The sequence below is a fragment of the Oryctolagus cuniculus genome, chromosome 4 (genome assembly GCF_051225735.1).
Source record: "Oryctolagus cuniculus isolate XC-2025 breed Fujian yellow rabbit chromosome 4, ASM5122573v1, whole genome shotgun sequence".
In the NCBI taxonomy this organism is placed as follows: domain Eukaryota; kingdom Metazoa; phylum Chordata; class Mammalia; order Lagomorpha; family Leporidae; genus Oryctolagus; species Oryctolagus cuniculus.
The window spans coordinates 63,274,602-63,291,492 of NC_142870.1; the positions used below are offsets into that span (position 1 = coordinate 63,274,602).

Sequence of the window (16,891 nt, forward strand, 5' to 3'; positions counted from 1 at the left end):
ACCTGTAGGCAGCAAATATTTCTAGATTGGTGGCTCCCTAAAGTAGTTCTTAGATTAACTGCATCAAAGTCACCCGAAAAGCTTCTTAGAATTTCTGCTCCCACCTTCCTGGTCCCACCCAAGTGTATGAAGAATTGAGGTGAAATGGAGTTGAGAATCTGCATATTTTTAACTAGTTATCCAGTTGTTTTGATGCACAACCAAAGTTAGGAACTTTAGGGGTTGCTGATGCACAGAGTGTTTTGCAGGGCAAGAAGGTGGTAACCAGGTGTTAACTGCTACTGAGTCATAGAGAAGGGCCTATTACAGGACCTTTCAGCCTATCCATGAGCTTCTCATGGAGGGGGTGGGAAAGGACAGGGGTTGGATGTGGCAATCTCTGATGTCAGTTGAAAAGTGTCTTTGAAGTACATAGCAGTCCCTTAGGGAACAGGCAAGGCTGAAATAAGATGCCATGGTTAGTCACAGAATCACAGGGTTGATCTTTGCATGTGTGAATCAAAGGTGTACGATCAAGGAAATCGAATGCTGGAGATATGTTATTTAGACATGTTAACTTGAGCATGGTCCTTATTCTCCTTTTTCATTTTTTAAATTCGAAACAGGCTTGTAAAAAAACAATGATTAATAAACAATTTTTACTCTTCAAAAGCCATTTCTCTCTCTCTCTCTTTTTTTTTTTTTAAATAGGATTTGTGATTTGGTTCTTAGACACACTGCATTTAAAAGATAGAGAAGCTTGACAGTGGCTGCTATTTGACCATGAATATGACCTACAGGTCAACTACTAAAACTGTGTTTTTATAGTAAAGACTGCTTTAAATAAAAAAAATTTAAAAACCTTTTTTGTTTTAAATAGAAGTGATATGAAGAAAAACATTTGGCTTTATAATCTTAGGTTGTCTACAAAGTGTCCCTGAGAATCCTCGAAGTCAGATATTCAAAAAGCAGCTCATGCTTACCCTCCCACACAGGAGAGCTACGAGTCAGAGTGGCAAGTGGAGGTCTTCTCAGACAGACAAGTTGGAAAACGATCCCAGAACTACTGCATACTGACTTTCACATACACCTACATTCTTAATATTGTGTCATTGGGTGAGAGGGGCATGTGATTTTATATTTGTAAACAATAATGGACATGTATTCACAGTTTGTAGATTCACATTGTAGACAGGAAATACTGAAGATAATGAAACAATATTTCTCAAATTTCCCTGACTAGAGAAACTTTTTTTTTTTTTTTTTTTTTTTTTTTGACAGGCAGAGTGGACAGTGAGAGAGAGAGACAGAGAGAAATATCTTCCTTTGCCATTGGTTCACCCTCCAATGGCTGCCGCGGCCGGCGCACTGCGCTGATCCGATGGTAGGAGCCAGGTGCTTCTCCTGGTCTCCCATGGGGTGCAGGGCCCAAGCACATGGGCCATCCTCCATTGCACTCTTGGGCCACAGCAGAGAGCTGGCCTGGAAGAGGGGCAACCGGGACAGAATCTGGCGCCCCGATCCGGACTAGAACCCGGTGTGCCGGCGCTGCAAGGCGGAGGATTAGCCTAATGAGCTGCGGCACCGGCAAGAAACTTTTGTTTTTGTATAAAACTTATGGGAAAATGCTGACCTAGGTAAATTAGAGGGTAATAGGAAAAAAACTTTCTTATTTAGTATGTCAAAAATTGTTCTACTTTTTCAGTGAATCAATGATTATAAAATTATGTTTAAGTTGTGTTTAATGGGCCACAGAATTTTACTGGGGAGGTTATATTTTTCAACAAGTTGGTTAACTATTTGACTTATGGGAAGCTGACTTCTATATAGAGCATATCATCTTCAATAATCATGATTTTTAAAGATTAATTTGAAATAATTTGACCTATAGAAAAGCTGAAAAGTACAACAGATTTCTATATGTTCTACTCCCATATTCCCCAAAATGTTAACACTTTACCACATTTTATCATTTTCCTTCTTTCTCCCTCTGTATATGTGTGAACAAACCACACAGACACATATACACACAATTTTTCCCTTGAACCATTTGATAACATGCTGACATGGTATCCTGCTATATCCAAATACCTGTGTGTTTATGAATAACAAGGATATTCACTAATGTAATCACAGCATAAATAAAATAAAAAGATTAATGATATCCAATATGTAAGCCTTATTCAAATTTTCCCCATTGTGCTCTTTATAACAAAAACATATATGTGAGAGTACTTTAGATTGCAGAAAAATGGAATTGCAAGGTAAACTTATTTTTAGTGTAACATTTTCAAAATCCGCAATTTTTTCATATGAGGCATTCTCCACGAACTTTTTACAGACCATTTGTGCATTTTTACTGGCCCAAGGTCCAATCTGGAAGCACTCATTCCATTTCGCTGTCACTTTTCATGACCTAATCATTTTTTGAAGAATATAGGCCATTTCTTACAAGTCCCTCACTTGCATTTGCCTGATGCTTCATGATGAGATTCGGGTTATGCATTTGCAGCAGGAGCCACATAGACCTGACGTTTTCAGGAGACACCTGATGTCTACTTGTCCTGTCACTAGTGATATTCAAGTTTGATCACCTCAAGTGGTGTCAGTTTCTTCTACTTGTAAAGTTTAATTTTTTTTTTCTTTGAGGAATAGCTTTGTACTTACAAATTATATAAATATCCTGTCTCTTACTAAACTTTCCCATGCTGTTTTAGCATCCATGGATGATTCTCACCAGAACAATTACTATAGGGGTTGTCAGTTTTCTAAACCTAGCATTTATTTTACATGAGCTGCCACTCTATTGGGGAAGACCTTCCTCATCTCCCTATTTATGTATTCATTTAGATCTGCATTGACTCATGGTTTTTAATTCTAAGGGTTATAATTCACTACTATGATTTCCTTTGATTCTCCCATTGTCCCAACATTGGTCAATGGGCTACCCCTCAATCTGGCTGTGTCCTTTAGACATTTCCTCCAACATTCCTTATGTATTTTCTTAATTTTCTGGCAGAGCTGGATTTTTAGGTTCAACTTCCGCTTTCTCTGAACTGGCCAGGAATCAGCCATTTTTATTTATTTATTTATTTTTATTTTTTATTTTTTAATTTTTTTTTTTTGACAGGCAGAGTGGACAGTGAGAGAGAGAGACAGAGAGAAAGGTCTTCCTTTGCCGTTGGTTCACCCTCCAATGGCTGCCGCGGCCGGCGCGCTGCGGCTGGCGCACCGCACTGATCCGATGGCAGGAGCCAGGAGCCAGGTGCTTTTCCTGGTCTCCCATGGGGTGCAGGGCCCAAGCACCTGGGCCATCCTCCACTGCACTCCCTGGCCACAGCAGAGAGCTGGCCTGGAAGAGGGGCAACCGGGACAGAATCCGGTGCCCCGACCGGGACTAGAACCCGGTGTGCCGGCGCCGCAAGGCGGAGGATTAGCCTAGTGAGCCGCGGCGCCGGCTCAGGAATCAGCCATTTTTGTAAAAAAAAATCGTTCCTTTCTTCTTTTTTCTTTTTTAGAGAATTTATTTTTATTTTTTTTTATTTTTTTTTTTTTTTTTATTTTTTGACAGGCAGAGTGGACAGTGAGAGAGAGAGACAGAGAGAAAGGTCTTCCTTTGCCGTTGGTTCACCCTCCAATGGCCGCCGCGGCCGGCGCGCTGCGGCCGGCGCACCGCGCTGATCCGATGGCAGGAGCCAGGAGCCAGGTGCTTTTCCTGGTCTCCCATGGGGTGCAGGGCCCAAGCACCTGGGCCATCCTCCACTGCACTCCCTGGCCACAGCAGAGAGCTGGCCTGGAAGAGGGGCAACCGGGACAGAATCCGGTGCCCCGACCGGGACTAGAACCCGGTGTGCCGGCGCCGCAAGGCGGAGGATTAGCCTAGTGAGCCGCGGCGCCGGCTCAGGAATCAGCCATTTTTGTAAAAAAAAAATCGTTCCTTTCTTCTTTTTTCTTTTTTAGAGAATTTAGACACCAAGATCTGAGTGCTAGATATTGAACTTAGGGTTGTTGGACTATTACTGCTTATAGGCCTTCTCAGAGGATAGAACTAGGAAATATTTTTATATTTATAAATATTTCTTTCAATATGATAAAAACCACATGCATTCATACTGATGCTTCCAATTCCAATCCAATCAGAAAGGAAAAAACAGGTATCTGCTGATAACCATAAAGATGTTAAAACCATACTAAGAAAACAAACTGAAAATCATTAAATCTTTCAGGCTATAGAAGTTAGAAGATATCCTGGAACTATGATTCCAGTCATCTATCCACTTATTATCTTAAAAAAATTAATGGACACTTTTTATGTAGTGGGCACTTGACTAGGAATAAGTAAGAATTTTTTTTTAAAAGATTATTTATTTGAAAGGCAGTTACACAGAGAGAGGAGAGGCAGAGAGATGTCTTCCATCTGCTGGTTCACTCCCCAGTTGGCCCCAACAGCCGAAGCTGCGCCGATCCGAAGCCAGGAGCCAGGAGCTTCTCCAGGTCTTCCTATGTGGGTGCAGATGCCCCAAAACTTGGGCCATCTTCTGCTTTCCCAGGGCATAGCAGAGAGCTGGATGGGAAGTGGAGTAGCCAGGATTCGAACTGGCACCCATATGGGATGCCAGCTATATAGGCGGCAGCTTTAACTGCTATGCCACAGCACTGGCCCTGGAAAGTAAGAATATTTTGTCCTAGCTCAATTTAGTAGAGAAGGCAGTAGAAAGAAAGAAATAATTATAATGCAGCATAAATCCTTTATTTGAGATATGCAGTGTTCTAAAGGAAGAGAGTAAAGGGCTTGCAACCGCAAGTGTGTAAAATGGAATATCCAGAATAGGAAATAAAAATAATCTGTTCAAGCTACTCATTGAGAGTTCTTAGAGTTTTGTATGACATAGAGTGCATGTTGCTTCTGAGAAAAATACATTTTATGGAGCACTCTCATTTATGTGGAAGGGTTCTCTGCATTAATTAGTCCGCCGGAAACCTGCCAAGACAATGTCTATACAAATAAATTTCCAGGACCAAAGGTTATGTTTCACATTTTCTACTAGGTTTCCCAAAGTTGGCTGTAAATGCTGAGGAAAATTTCAGAATTCTTATGCCTATAATCCCGTGGTGGATTTCTTCCCCCTTCACCCATTTTTGCCTTTATGTATTAAATAAACTGGCTTATTTATCATTATATTGATTGCCATCCTGTTGGGTAGTCGTTTATATCCACACTGATTTTCTTCTTTGCTAAATTTAATGTAAAACCAGAGAGAGTTTGAAGGAACAAATGTGTGTGTGTGTATGTGTTTGAGGATATATTCACATATGTTTATAAATCAAGCCTATGAAAAAATAAAATCCTAGAGAAAAATGATTAGAATAAAAAATGATAATGGCATTTTATTGTTTTTGTTGTACTAAACATAAAGCATTAAGATTTTCATTGGTGATTTTTATTATTATTTTAAAAATGTGGGCAACCTTATGCTCCGTGCCCCTCTGACAAGTTTGCCCAGTTTTAAGTCAGGTAATCTAATCTTACTTATTTCCAATGGAGAAATCCTACCCTAGACAGTTGTCTCAGTAAAATGGGTAAGTGAAGATCATCAGTCCCAGAAACTCATCTTCACAGGATTTGTCACCACTGTTTCTCCTTCAAAATGAGTTCCTGGGCAGTGCACACAACAAGAGAAAAGTACGTAGCACTGATATGTGTACATACTCACCTTTTCCTTATTGTAGGTGCAGAGTCAAATATAACTGAACATTTATTTATTTAAGTGGTCTTAGATCCAAGAAGATAGATTGCCTATAAAATCATTTTAGCTAGGAAACACTCATGATAAGTCATAAATGTCCTATATTAATAATAACCTTTGTCTATACTTTAAATGATTGTAATTTTAGGTAACCATATGGCTGAGGCAAGGGCATTCTGCCTTCATATGCAGAATCTCCCTACCCATCCTTAGCTGCTGCTTGGCACAGACGCACTTGTGATCATCAAAGCAAAAGGCCAGGCCTCTTCCAATGGTTCACGTGGTGACAAGAGTAGCATCTACTGAAAGCACAGGTCATAAACACTGGCTTGTACAAGGTACCAAAAATGACCTGCCAGGCAGGAGCTTTGACATCAGTAACAATGAAATCGTCATTGGAAGTGAGAATTTTTAGTTATTTTATTAAACGTATTCAATGCAAAGTCTTAACCATCATAATCACCATGATACAACTTGTGTGTAAGTACCTGTAAAAATAAACCATTGAATATGCTTTAAAAGAGATAACTGTTTGTGGAAATCTATGCAATAAGAAATATGATTTGACATAAAAGCTCAACTAATCAGAAGTGTGAAAACAGTTTATTTTAATAAGAGCCTATTGCTGATTCTGGAATAATTGTTGCATGCATGTCTCTAGTCATGTTGGACTTCTCCTTCAGTTTTGATTGGAGTAAGGTGTGTTCCACAACACCGATCCTAATGTCCATCTGAACTGTTTCTTGCTTCAGTTTTGTTAAGCTCTGTTTGATCTTCACCAAAGGAGCTGCAGAATGAAAATAGCATGGAGTGACAATGTTCATTTGGAGTACCAGTGTACTTGCTATAGAACTGTATGACATTTTCCTCACTTTGTCTTAAGCCAAAAATAGGGTTAAAACACAGCCAACAACTCACTGACATTCACACAATTTGGCTATGGCATTTTAAACACCTGAGATTTTCAGGAAGGGAAATGATGTAGTACTTGGTTACTGAAGTTGAACTTTCTTCTCTTTCTTGGGGAAGAACTGCTGAGTGGGTGTTTAAAGATGTGTCTGACATGATTTTATGGGCTAGTGTATTTGTCTGTAGGAAAAGGTGGTACAAAGGGGGAAAAGGGAAAGAGAGAATTACCTTTGAGATATAGATAATGGGCCCGTTTAAAACATTATGAAAAAACATCCAACACATCCCTTTAAAAGATCACGCAGTATAGATCATTAGAACGCTAGAAAATCTTTCCTGGCTTAGAAAAGCCTTAGGCAATCACTGCTGGACTGTGTGAAAATAACCAGCTCACAATGGAGGATGGTTACTGCAAGATTATTAATTCTTCTCTATTTGACCCTTGCCCAGTCAGGTCTACTGGGGAGGAGGAAAAAAGACAAAGGTCACTACATCATTGCCTTGGTGTCATCTGGGCAAACACTTAGTGTCCTTCTGTACATAAAATGGGAAAATGAAGCTTATTTGATGAAAACAGAATAAAACATTTCTTTAAAATTGGTATGATACTTTCTACGAGCACATATGTAACTATTTCACACTCTTTGAATCAATGCAGTTTGAATAAAACAAAATTATAGTAGAAGAAAAAAAAACTACTGCTCTTAGTATACCGATGATCAGACATGATGTCTGGACCATATATCTCTCTTTAACAAGTAACAAACAGCTCATTTGAAAAGCAGACTTCCTAATTAATTCTACTTTCTTAGGTAGTCTTTTTGAAGAGCTCTTTTTCTCTCCCTCACATTTTCTCTTCAGAACAAGCGTGTACTTACCACCATCAGTCATGCTGCTGCCCTTTTCTTCCATTTCTTGTTTTACCTTTTCTAATTCTTCTGTAACCTTTCATTAAAACATTTTTCATGAGCATGGAATTTTAATAAATTTTCAAATTTTTTAAATGATCTACTGACAAAAATAATTTAAATATTAAATACACACAAAGAGCAACAAAGATATTAGGAATATTCTGGACAAATTCAAACAAGAATATAAAACATGCCGATATACAAAACTTTTCATCTTCTGAGAATACTTCTAATGTCGAACTTCATCAAAATATTTTCACATTAGGTTTGTCATGTTGTGACATGACACAACAAAAGCAAACTTGTTTTATCCATTTCAATCTTGCTTTTATCTCACAAGCATCTACCATGCCATTCTCTAACAATCAATTATTAATTAAAATATTATAAGCATTCTAAAGAGATTCTAGATTTCTAAGTTTCATATGCATCTTTTTAACAGTATAGCTCACCAAAAGATTATGTCACCTTTTATTATATTGAACATTAAAAAAGTATCATATAGCCATATATAAAACTGTTCTACTGCTTATTCAAACCATGAACTCCAAACTCCAAGAGCATCCTGTTCCATTATATTGGTTCTTCTCTGTATTCTATGTATAAATTATACTACCATAGCCTCTATTATTAGCAAACTCCCAAACCAGCATTAATGTAGGTAGAAAATATCATCTTTAAAAAAACTGAAAAATTTTCATATAATCCAGAACTAAGCCATAATTACTGTAACTTAGTAGTGGGCTTTATTTTATTTATTTATTTATTTTTATCATATTGGTGAGTTAAACCTTCCTTGGGAATAAAGTGCTCATCCAAGTAAAGCAAATTAATTTCTTTCAGGCACCTGAAATGTTACAACTGGGGATAACTACCTACTCCAAAAGAACTAAATGGTTCCCTGGACTCCCTTCAAGTGTTAATTTAGCTAACATAAGTGGGTACTTACTTATATATAATGTTTTATTTGCCTAGAAGCACCATGAGCTGAGGGTCTAAATATTTCTCTTATATTTTCAGTACTTTAAAATAGCTAATCCTCACATAATCTCTACAAAAGGAGCTTAATTCTTTACTGTCACAACAGTAAAGTTTGTGGCAATTACACAGGATTGTAACCAAAGATAATCTTGGATTTTAGTCCAAATTGGCTCTTGACCTTATTGCATGGTTTTTCACTTTTAGCTCTTTAGTGAAGAATATAATCAAGTCTTATCTGTCTTGCAAGATCATGAAAATAAATGCAAAAATATATGCAATATCCTAGAAGTTGTAAGCCACTCCCAATTGTGGACAGGGAAATACCCAAGATCCTACACAAGTTAACTACAATTACTAAAAATGAATCTTAAATCTTGCATAGTAACAGGAACATTTGTAAGACTCCTAAACCAATGCTTTATTCATCTATATATTAGTTACAATTATTGTGAAACACAAGATTAAATATAAGTATGCTAATATAACAAGACATGTCTAAATAACTGATTTATTAATAAGAACATTAGGGATTTTCTCCTAAAGAAAATGACTTGAAGCCACAGGAAGCAATTATTGCAAAGAGTGGTATTAAACTACTCAATGCCTCTGAATGTCAGGCTAGAAGCCAGGCAAGAGTGCCGGTGCGTACCTCAGACAGCAGTCTAGTTCTTTCTGTTACTCCGCCATTCCCCTGCTGGTATCGCTCCTTTGCCTGAGAGGGAAGACAATTTGTTTAATGACAAATTCAAAACAGAAATAGATCACTTACATATGACCTCTTTGTGTTTATAATTCCTGCATAGCATTTATGGCAACCCCCTCCTCGTCTGAATGCATTTGTGAAAGTGACATTTAACTGTAGCTATTTGATGCCCCTAATAGGCACCATCTACTTAAGAAAAGCACTATAAAATGATGAACTACCCTAACCTTTATATACCATCTGTGTAACTCACATGGGCATGGTTCACAATAAAAACTGTCCTCGGCCATTGCTAAATAGTTGGGAGAATGGCTCTGTTCAATCTAATTTGCATGCTATGTAGAGAAAATCAGTTAAAAAATCAATCAAAGCAAGGCAGCAGGCTCAGCAATTAATAAGGATTAACAAACAGCAGACAGTACAATCAACTAGAACATGTTCTTGGAAACTACTGTAATAATCAATTATTTAATATTAATATTAGATATATGGTGGCTTTATTCAGAGAATTTTACAGTTTTTTAACTAAAAATATTTACAAGTAGATGTCTATATGAGGCAATAAGCAATGTGATAAAATTAAAGATTAAATTCTGTTTGGTTTTAAAGAACTTTTGAAAGTACAGAATTATCTCAAATTCATGTCCACTGTTTTCTTCTTCTAACCTTGTCTGCTGAAAGAAAACAAAACATGCCTTCAACTGATGCTTGCAAATGCTCTTACTAGTCTTCCTGAGCACCAGGAAACCAGGGGGCATAAATCCCAAGGGAAAACTGTTAGCTATTCCTTCTCCTGGGACCAAAAGCTGCTGCTTTCAAAGGTTAGTGAGTTGCATGTTATTTTGTTTTTTGGTAAAAATTGGAAAACTTTGGAAGAGTGAAAAATATGTCTCATTTCATTACTTAAATAGCCTGTCTCTGAGCAGCTTTCATGGTTCTTACTCTGTGGTTTGTGAGCTGTTATGGCAAGGGCTGTCTTTTCCCTCTGACACATGTGAACGCAAGCTATTCTTCTTCCTCCTACTCCTACAATAAATTAACAACAAACTTAGAAACAAAAGGTGTCCTGACACTTGATTCCTGTTCTAAGCCAGGTTTCCCAACAATAAATACCTTCATTCACTGACATGAAATGAAGAAGTATATTTAAAGACTTCTAAGAGACAACAATTTCTATTACATGTAAAATGGAGGTAAGCTCTATCCCCCACACAGCTTCCTAAAGAGGGCAGAGAATTAGTGTGGTGCTGTTTGTGAGAAGCATTTCACAATTCTCAAATGAAAAGCAAGTGTCAAGCTTAGGGATTAAGGTCAGAAACTGGAAGAAATCCCTGAAATCATTCTGAAGTTACCTCACTCAGCTGGGCTTGAGCTGCACGATACTCTTGAACCAAGTGCTCCAGCTGATTGTTGATGTACTTTTCTCGGCTGCCAATCTTTTCCAGGGTCCTACTAATTTCGTTATGGAGTTTGTCCAAAAATCCCTGCAAATTTCATAGGGTTTCAATAGGTAAAAGAACTTACAAAACAGATTTCTTAAAAACAGTTAAAAATGAGTTAACATTCATTCAATTCATTACTACAAATGATCTACCACAAACACAATAAAGAAGAGTTGGGAATTTTCAAAACAAAACAAAGAAACACAAAAAGAAAACAAAGTTTGTGGTGAGAAATATTTTAGTTGCATATTATGGGATGTTAAAAATGAAAAGTCACATGGTAGTGTTAATTCTTTTGTCCTTATGCATAACTAAAATGTAAGTGATTGTAACTAGCTTCTTAAAAAGTTCACAATCAAAGAACATAAGGGAATAACACGGACATTCCTTTACCACAAAGAAGACTGGAATATTCCATTTTGAAATAGATCTTGAAACCTCCAGCTCTAGCCTGGGACCCATAACTGCTCACTATAGCTTTGCTTATTTGTGGCATCCTCCAACAGTTCCCCTTTCTAGCACGACAGCAAACCTGGGAACGCTCTAAGTTGTAGGCATTGCTCTCATCCCTCAGGACTCAGGAATACACATTAGATATGTGTATTATATGTGTATTTTGAATGTAATATATTGAATATAGATACAGCTTTTATATAAATCAACTTTCTTTAGTTAGTTTAAATTGAAGAGTTATTCAAATATAATATGGTATATTCAAAAAACAAGCTTTTGGAAGGCAAGAATTGTATCTAGCGTACTTCTCAATCCCACACATCTGTTTGCAAACCTAGATGCTCCACTTTGCTAACTCACTATTTTTTGAACAGAAAAACACTTTGTGAATAGTCCTAGTCTACCTCTTTGTTAACTTTGACAAGGACTAGTGAGTACAGGGTAGAAATGTCCCACAACAGGTAATCTACAGATGATTAAATGTATACTGGTGCATCTGAAGCAATTCACACACCTTAGTCTCCTTTAGAGCAGACTCAATTCCACTTCTGTGCTGGTGCATTTGATCAACATGGATTCTCCAATCCTACAGGTAAAAGAGCACATAGGAACACAATAAAAATTACGGCGTTTCCTTCTTTGTTTTGTTTGCAGTTGTGTCCTTTATCTTAACTACTTTGGTTGCTGCCCTATTTCAGGTGGTAGAGTCCTATATATAGCTTGCAATTAGATTACAAAGAAATATTTGGTGAGCATTTTAGGATAAGATGTTCTAAATAAATGTAAATTATTTTATGTGTTCACAGAGTGATGTCTGACAATTTGAATATAAATTATTCCTGCACTGCTGGTGGTTAATATTTATGATTACCCATCAAAATGAAAAAAATCTAATTATTAGAAAAGAAATACTTGTTTAAGCAGTAATAATTATGTTTGCCACAAGCAACTCTGGACTCAGAATATATCGAACATTAATTTGTCTTTTGGAGAATAAAATGGACTCTCTTCAGTGAGACGTTTGAGAGTCCTTCTTAATAAAGAAAGTCTTTAACGATTACTAGATTCATGTATTTTTAAATATGGTCTATTGCTACCAGACTGATCAGAAATAGTGAGAATATTTGAAATCTGCAACATTTTAATTTCCTACAATAAATTTTCAAAATATTTCAGATTATGATACTACAAGTGAAATTTTTAAAAGACAAGAAATACGCATTGTAAGAAAAAAGTATTCTGGTAAATAGAAATAAGAGATGGAACTAAGACACTTCTCAATCTCACATACTGTTAGCATACCTTGAGGCTTCACTTTGCTAATGACATTATTTTGTGAAAAGTATTTCATGAATAATTCCATTCTATGCATAACTTAACTAATATGTTAAGTGAGCTAATGACTACAAGGGTTAAAAAAAATCCTTGGGTACTTCAAATATATCAGTTATAAAATTTTAATACACTAAAGTTACAAAGAACCTCAAAAAACATTTAGTCTCACTCTTCATTTCCAACATAAGAAAACAGAGGCCAGGTAACAGAAATAGGCCATACCAGTAGTGGTATATTTGGATCAGAAGCCAAGTATATGACTTCTTACACTTCATGTATTTACAGTTTGAAGTTAAGAAAAGGGGCAATTGGCTACATGTTACTAGTGAGGGTTATAAAGCAAAAAAACAAATCAGTGCTTTCCTTTATCCTTAAGCATTTTTTGTATCCCATGAGCAAAAGGTATCTCAGAGTTTAAGAACTGGAAAGTATATTAGAGATCAATGACTCATCTATTTAACAATTATCTAGTTGCAAAATTTCATTTTACAGTTTAGTGGACTGTTCACCACCTGTAACTATGACCAGAGAGATCTGGCAAGGAAACTAAATCAGCCAGCAATTACTGGGACAGGGAGAAGCAGCAACTTGCCAGCCTCCTGCAACTGCAAACCTAAGGGCAGGTGTGTAGCCTAGCAGTTAAGGCCCACAACCCACATTAGAGTGTCTGGGTTCAAGTCCCACATCTGACTCCTCATTCTAGTTTCCTGCTAATGGATACTCTGGGCCAAGCCAGCAGTTATGGCTCAAGGAATTAGTTTCCTGCCCCTATGTGGGAGACCTGGTTTGAGTTCCTGGCTTATGTCCTGAGTTCTGGTCCAGCCCTGGCTGTTGCAGGCATTTGAGGAGTGAACAAGGAGATCACTCTGTCTCTAATATAAATAAAATAAATCAGTGAAAATTAAATACAAAACCAGTAAGCATTTTTATGAAAGAAAACCTAATAATTGTTTTATTAATTTTTTGAAAAACATTCATTTTTCCTTGTTTCCAAAAGAATTTTAGAGGGCTTTACAAACACCAAGTTCAAGTATTTACAAGTCTTCCTATAAACCTTTTTATTTCTTTACATATTTAGATATGTACAAACACACACACATACACATATAAATGTATATAGTTGTAATGGATGTGCTACAAATAGTTCATGTTCTCCATTTTCTAAGCAGTATTATTTATAACTATATTTTACACATGCATTGGTATCTAAAACATTTTTAAGAGAAGCAACCATGCCTGACTCATCTATGTGCAACTCTAATAACTTACATTGACATAAAACTCCATGGGAGAAGTGGTACTTCTGTGAAAACTTCAAGCATGAATAGCATTTCAGCAGGCTGGAATGTAGGGGGATTTGAATGATGAAAAACAGGAAAATACATATGGAACAAGCAGTGTAGGCTACCTAGAGTACAAGATGGAAAGTCCTTTGGGTGGAGTAGAGAGAATGGATGATAGGAAATAAAGCTGGAGAGGTAGGTTATATTAGATCAAGGGCTTTGCCTATAACAAGAAAGGAGAGTGGATTTTATCATGTGGATAATGTGGAACTATCAACTATTTTTAGTGTCCGTTTTAAGGACAAGTCTGTGTTTTGAGAAAGTAGCAAAGTGAGGGACTGACAAGAAAGGCAAGAGATTCAAGACAGGTAGGAGACCAAGTAGGAGGTCATGTAATGTTCCATGTTATGTAGATCAGCAGGTTTAAATAAGAACAGTGTTTGCAAAAATGGAAGGGAAGGGATGATTCAAGCAGTGATTGAGTGGGGGATGGTAAGAAGAGAGAGATGTCTTTAAGGTTTCTAGCCTGAAGAACCCAGGGGATAGGAGCCATCACTGTGGTGTAGCTGGTGGCAGCATCCCATATAAGTGCCGGTTCGAGACCCTGCGACTCCACTTCCAATCTGGCTCTCTGCTATGGCCTGGGAAAGCAATAGAAGATGGCCCAAATCCTTGGGCCCCTGCACCCACATGGGAAACCAGAAGAAGCTCCAGGCTCCCAGCTTCAGATCGGTGCAGCTCGGGCCCTTGCGGCCAATTGGGGAGTGAACCAACGGATGGAAGACCTCTCTTTCTCTCTGAGCCTCTCTCTGTGTAGCTCTTTTAAATAAAAGAACCCAGCAGATAGTGATGCCACTGTGTGACAAGAATAGAAAAGAATGGAAAATTTCAAGGAATTCAGAAAAACTGAGGAATTTGGTTTTTGACTTAAAATTGGACAAGCCACTGTATTCTTATTGCCAGTGGAAGTGGAAAGAGCTAATAATGGTTAATAATTATGAACTAGGCAAATCTGTATACTTGTTTTTATTAACATCTTCTAGATGTACATATTTCCTGATGCACAGTTACAAAGAAAAGACATAAATGTGTTCTTTCACTTTAATTCAGCAATTATACCTCTAGAAATTATCCCCAAGGAAATTAGGAATACACAAAAATTAATGTATGAGTTCTTTGTAAAGCAGGAGAAAACTATGTGTCTAATAGTAGAGGACATTTTAAACTAATTTTGTAATATTCATTCCACTACTAAAAATAGGGTAGTATGATACTGTCTTTTTTTTTTTTTTAATAAATCTCAAAGCCAAGCAAAACTCAATGATACATGTCTGGAAATACACACATATCTGAAAATACTAAAAAAAGAAAGAAGTTAATGACAGCACACAATCTTGAGAACGGTGTTTACTGAATGGGAAGGGCAGCACAGAGGTGGCTCCAAGAGTGGTCCAGCTTTCTAGTTGTGTAGTTGGTTTTTTAATTATTGAGCTTTAAAATTATATATGTATTGTATTTGGCATATTATATGTATTAATGCTAGATGTTAAAATGTTAAATTCATGTTCTCAAAAATATTTAATGATTATCAGAAAAGTATGTTAACAACATATAGTAAAGTTAGAATGCAGTTCAAGAGAATATTTTCATTTGGTGCTCAGATAATTTGTGTGATTCAAAAGCACATGTGTATATATGTATGAGTGTGTGTGTGTGTGGGTGTGTGCACATTTGTATATTAGGACAGGATTTAAATACAGGTGCTTTAAATTTCTTCTTTATTCTCCTAAAATTTTCTAAATTTCCTATAAAGGAATTTTTTTTAACTTTTATTTAATGAATATAAATTTCTAAAGTACAGAATATGGATTACAATGGCTTCCCCACCATAACGTCCCTCCAACCCGCAACCCTCCCCTTATCCACTCCCTCTCCCCTTCCATTCACATCAAGATTCATTTTCGATTCTCTTTATATACAGAAGGTCAGTTTAGCATACATTAAGTAAAGATTTCAACAGTTTACTCCCACACAGAAACATAAAGTGAAAAATACTGTTTGAGTACTAGTTATAGCATTAAATCTCAATGTACAGCACACTAAGGACAAAGATCCTACATGAGGAATAAGTGCACAGTGACTCCTGTTGTTGACTTAACAAATTGACACTCTTGTTTATGGCCTCAGTAATCCCCCTAGGCTCTTGTCATGAGCTGCCAAGGCTATGGAAGCCCCCTGAGTTCACTGACTCTGATCATTTTTAGACAAGGCCATGGTCAAAGTGGAAGTTCTCTCCTCCCTTCAGAGAAAGGTACCTCCTTCTTTGATGACCCATTCTTTCCACTGGGATCTCACTCGTGGAGATCTTGCATTTAGTTTTTTTTTTTTTTTTTTTCCCCAGAGTGTCTTGGCTTTCCATGCCTGAAATACTCTCATGGGCATTTCAGCTGGATCTGCATGCCTTAAGGGCTGATTCTGAGGCCAGAGTGCTGTTTAGGACATCTGCCATTCTATGGGTCTGCTGTGTATCTCACTTCCCATGTTGGATCATTCTCTCCCTTTTTTATTCTATCAGCTAGTATTTGCAGACACTAGTCTTGTTTATGTGATCCCTTTGGTTCTTAGTCCTATCATTACAATCAATTGTGAACAGAAATTGATCACTGGGACTAGTGAGATGGCATTGGTACATGCCACCTCGATGGGATTGAATTCGAATCCCCTGGTATGTTTCTAACTCTACTGTTTGAGGTAAGTCAGTTTGAGCATGTCCCGAATTGCACATCTCTTCCCTCTCTTATTCCCACTCTTATATTTAACAGCGATCACTTTTCAGTTAAGTTTCAGCACTTAAGAAGAATTGTGTATTGATTACAGTATTCAACCAAAAGTATTAAGTAGAACAAACAAAAAAAATACTAAGAGGAATAACATATTAAGCTGTTCATCAACAGTCAGGGTGAGGGCTGATCAAGTCACCGTCTCTCATAGTGTTCATTTCACTTTAACAGGTTTCTTTTTTGGTGCTCAGTTAGTTGTCACCTATCAAGGAGAACAAGTGGCATTTGTCCCATTGGGATTGGCTTATTTCACTCAGCATAATGTTTTCCAAATTCCTAACAGGGATCACTTTTCAGTTAAAATTTAA

At 37.1% G+C, this 16,891-nt stretch overlaps 1 protein-coding gene across 1 annotated transcript in view; it reads right to left on the reverse strand.

The window, feature by feature from the left end:
* Positions 1-6,121: 6,121 nt before the first annotated feature.
* The window catches only part of IFT57 (intraflagellar transport 57), a 63,476-nt gene continuing 52,706 nt past the window's right edge, over positions 6,122-16,891 (reverse strand). The window contains exons 7-11 of the mRNA XM_002716719.6: positions 11,640-11,711; positions 10,583-10,714; positions 9,177-9,239; positions 7,514-7,580; positions 6,122-6,513 (exon numbers count right to left, since the gene is read on the reverse strand). Coding sequence (XP_002716765.1) covers positions 6,335-6,513; positions 7,514-7,580; positions 9,177-9,239; positions 10,583-10,714; positions 11,640-11,711 — 513 coding nt within the window. The 3' untranslated portion in view covers positions 6,122-6,334. The remainder of the gene's footprint in view (positions 6,514-7,513; positions 7,581-9,176; positions 9,240-10,582; positions 10,715-11,639; positions 11,712-16,891) is intronic.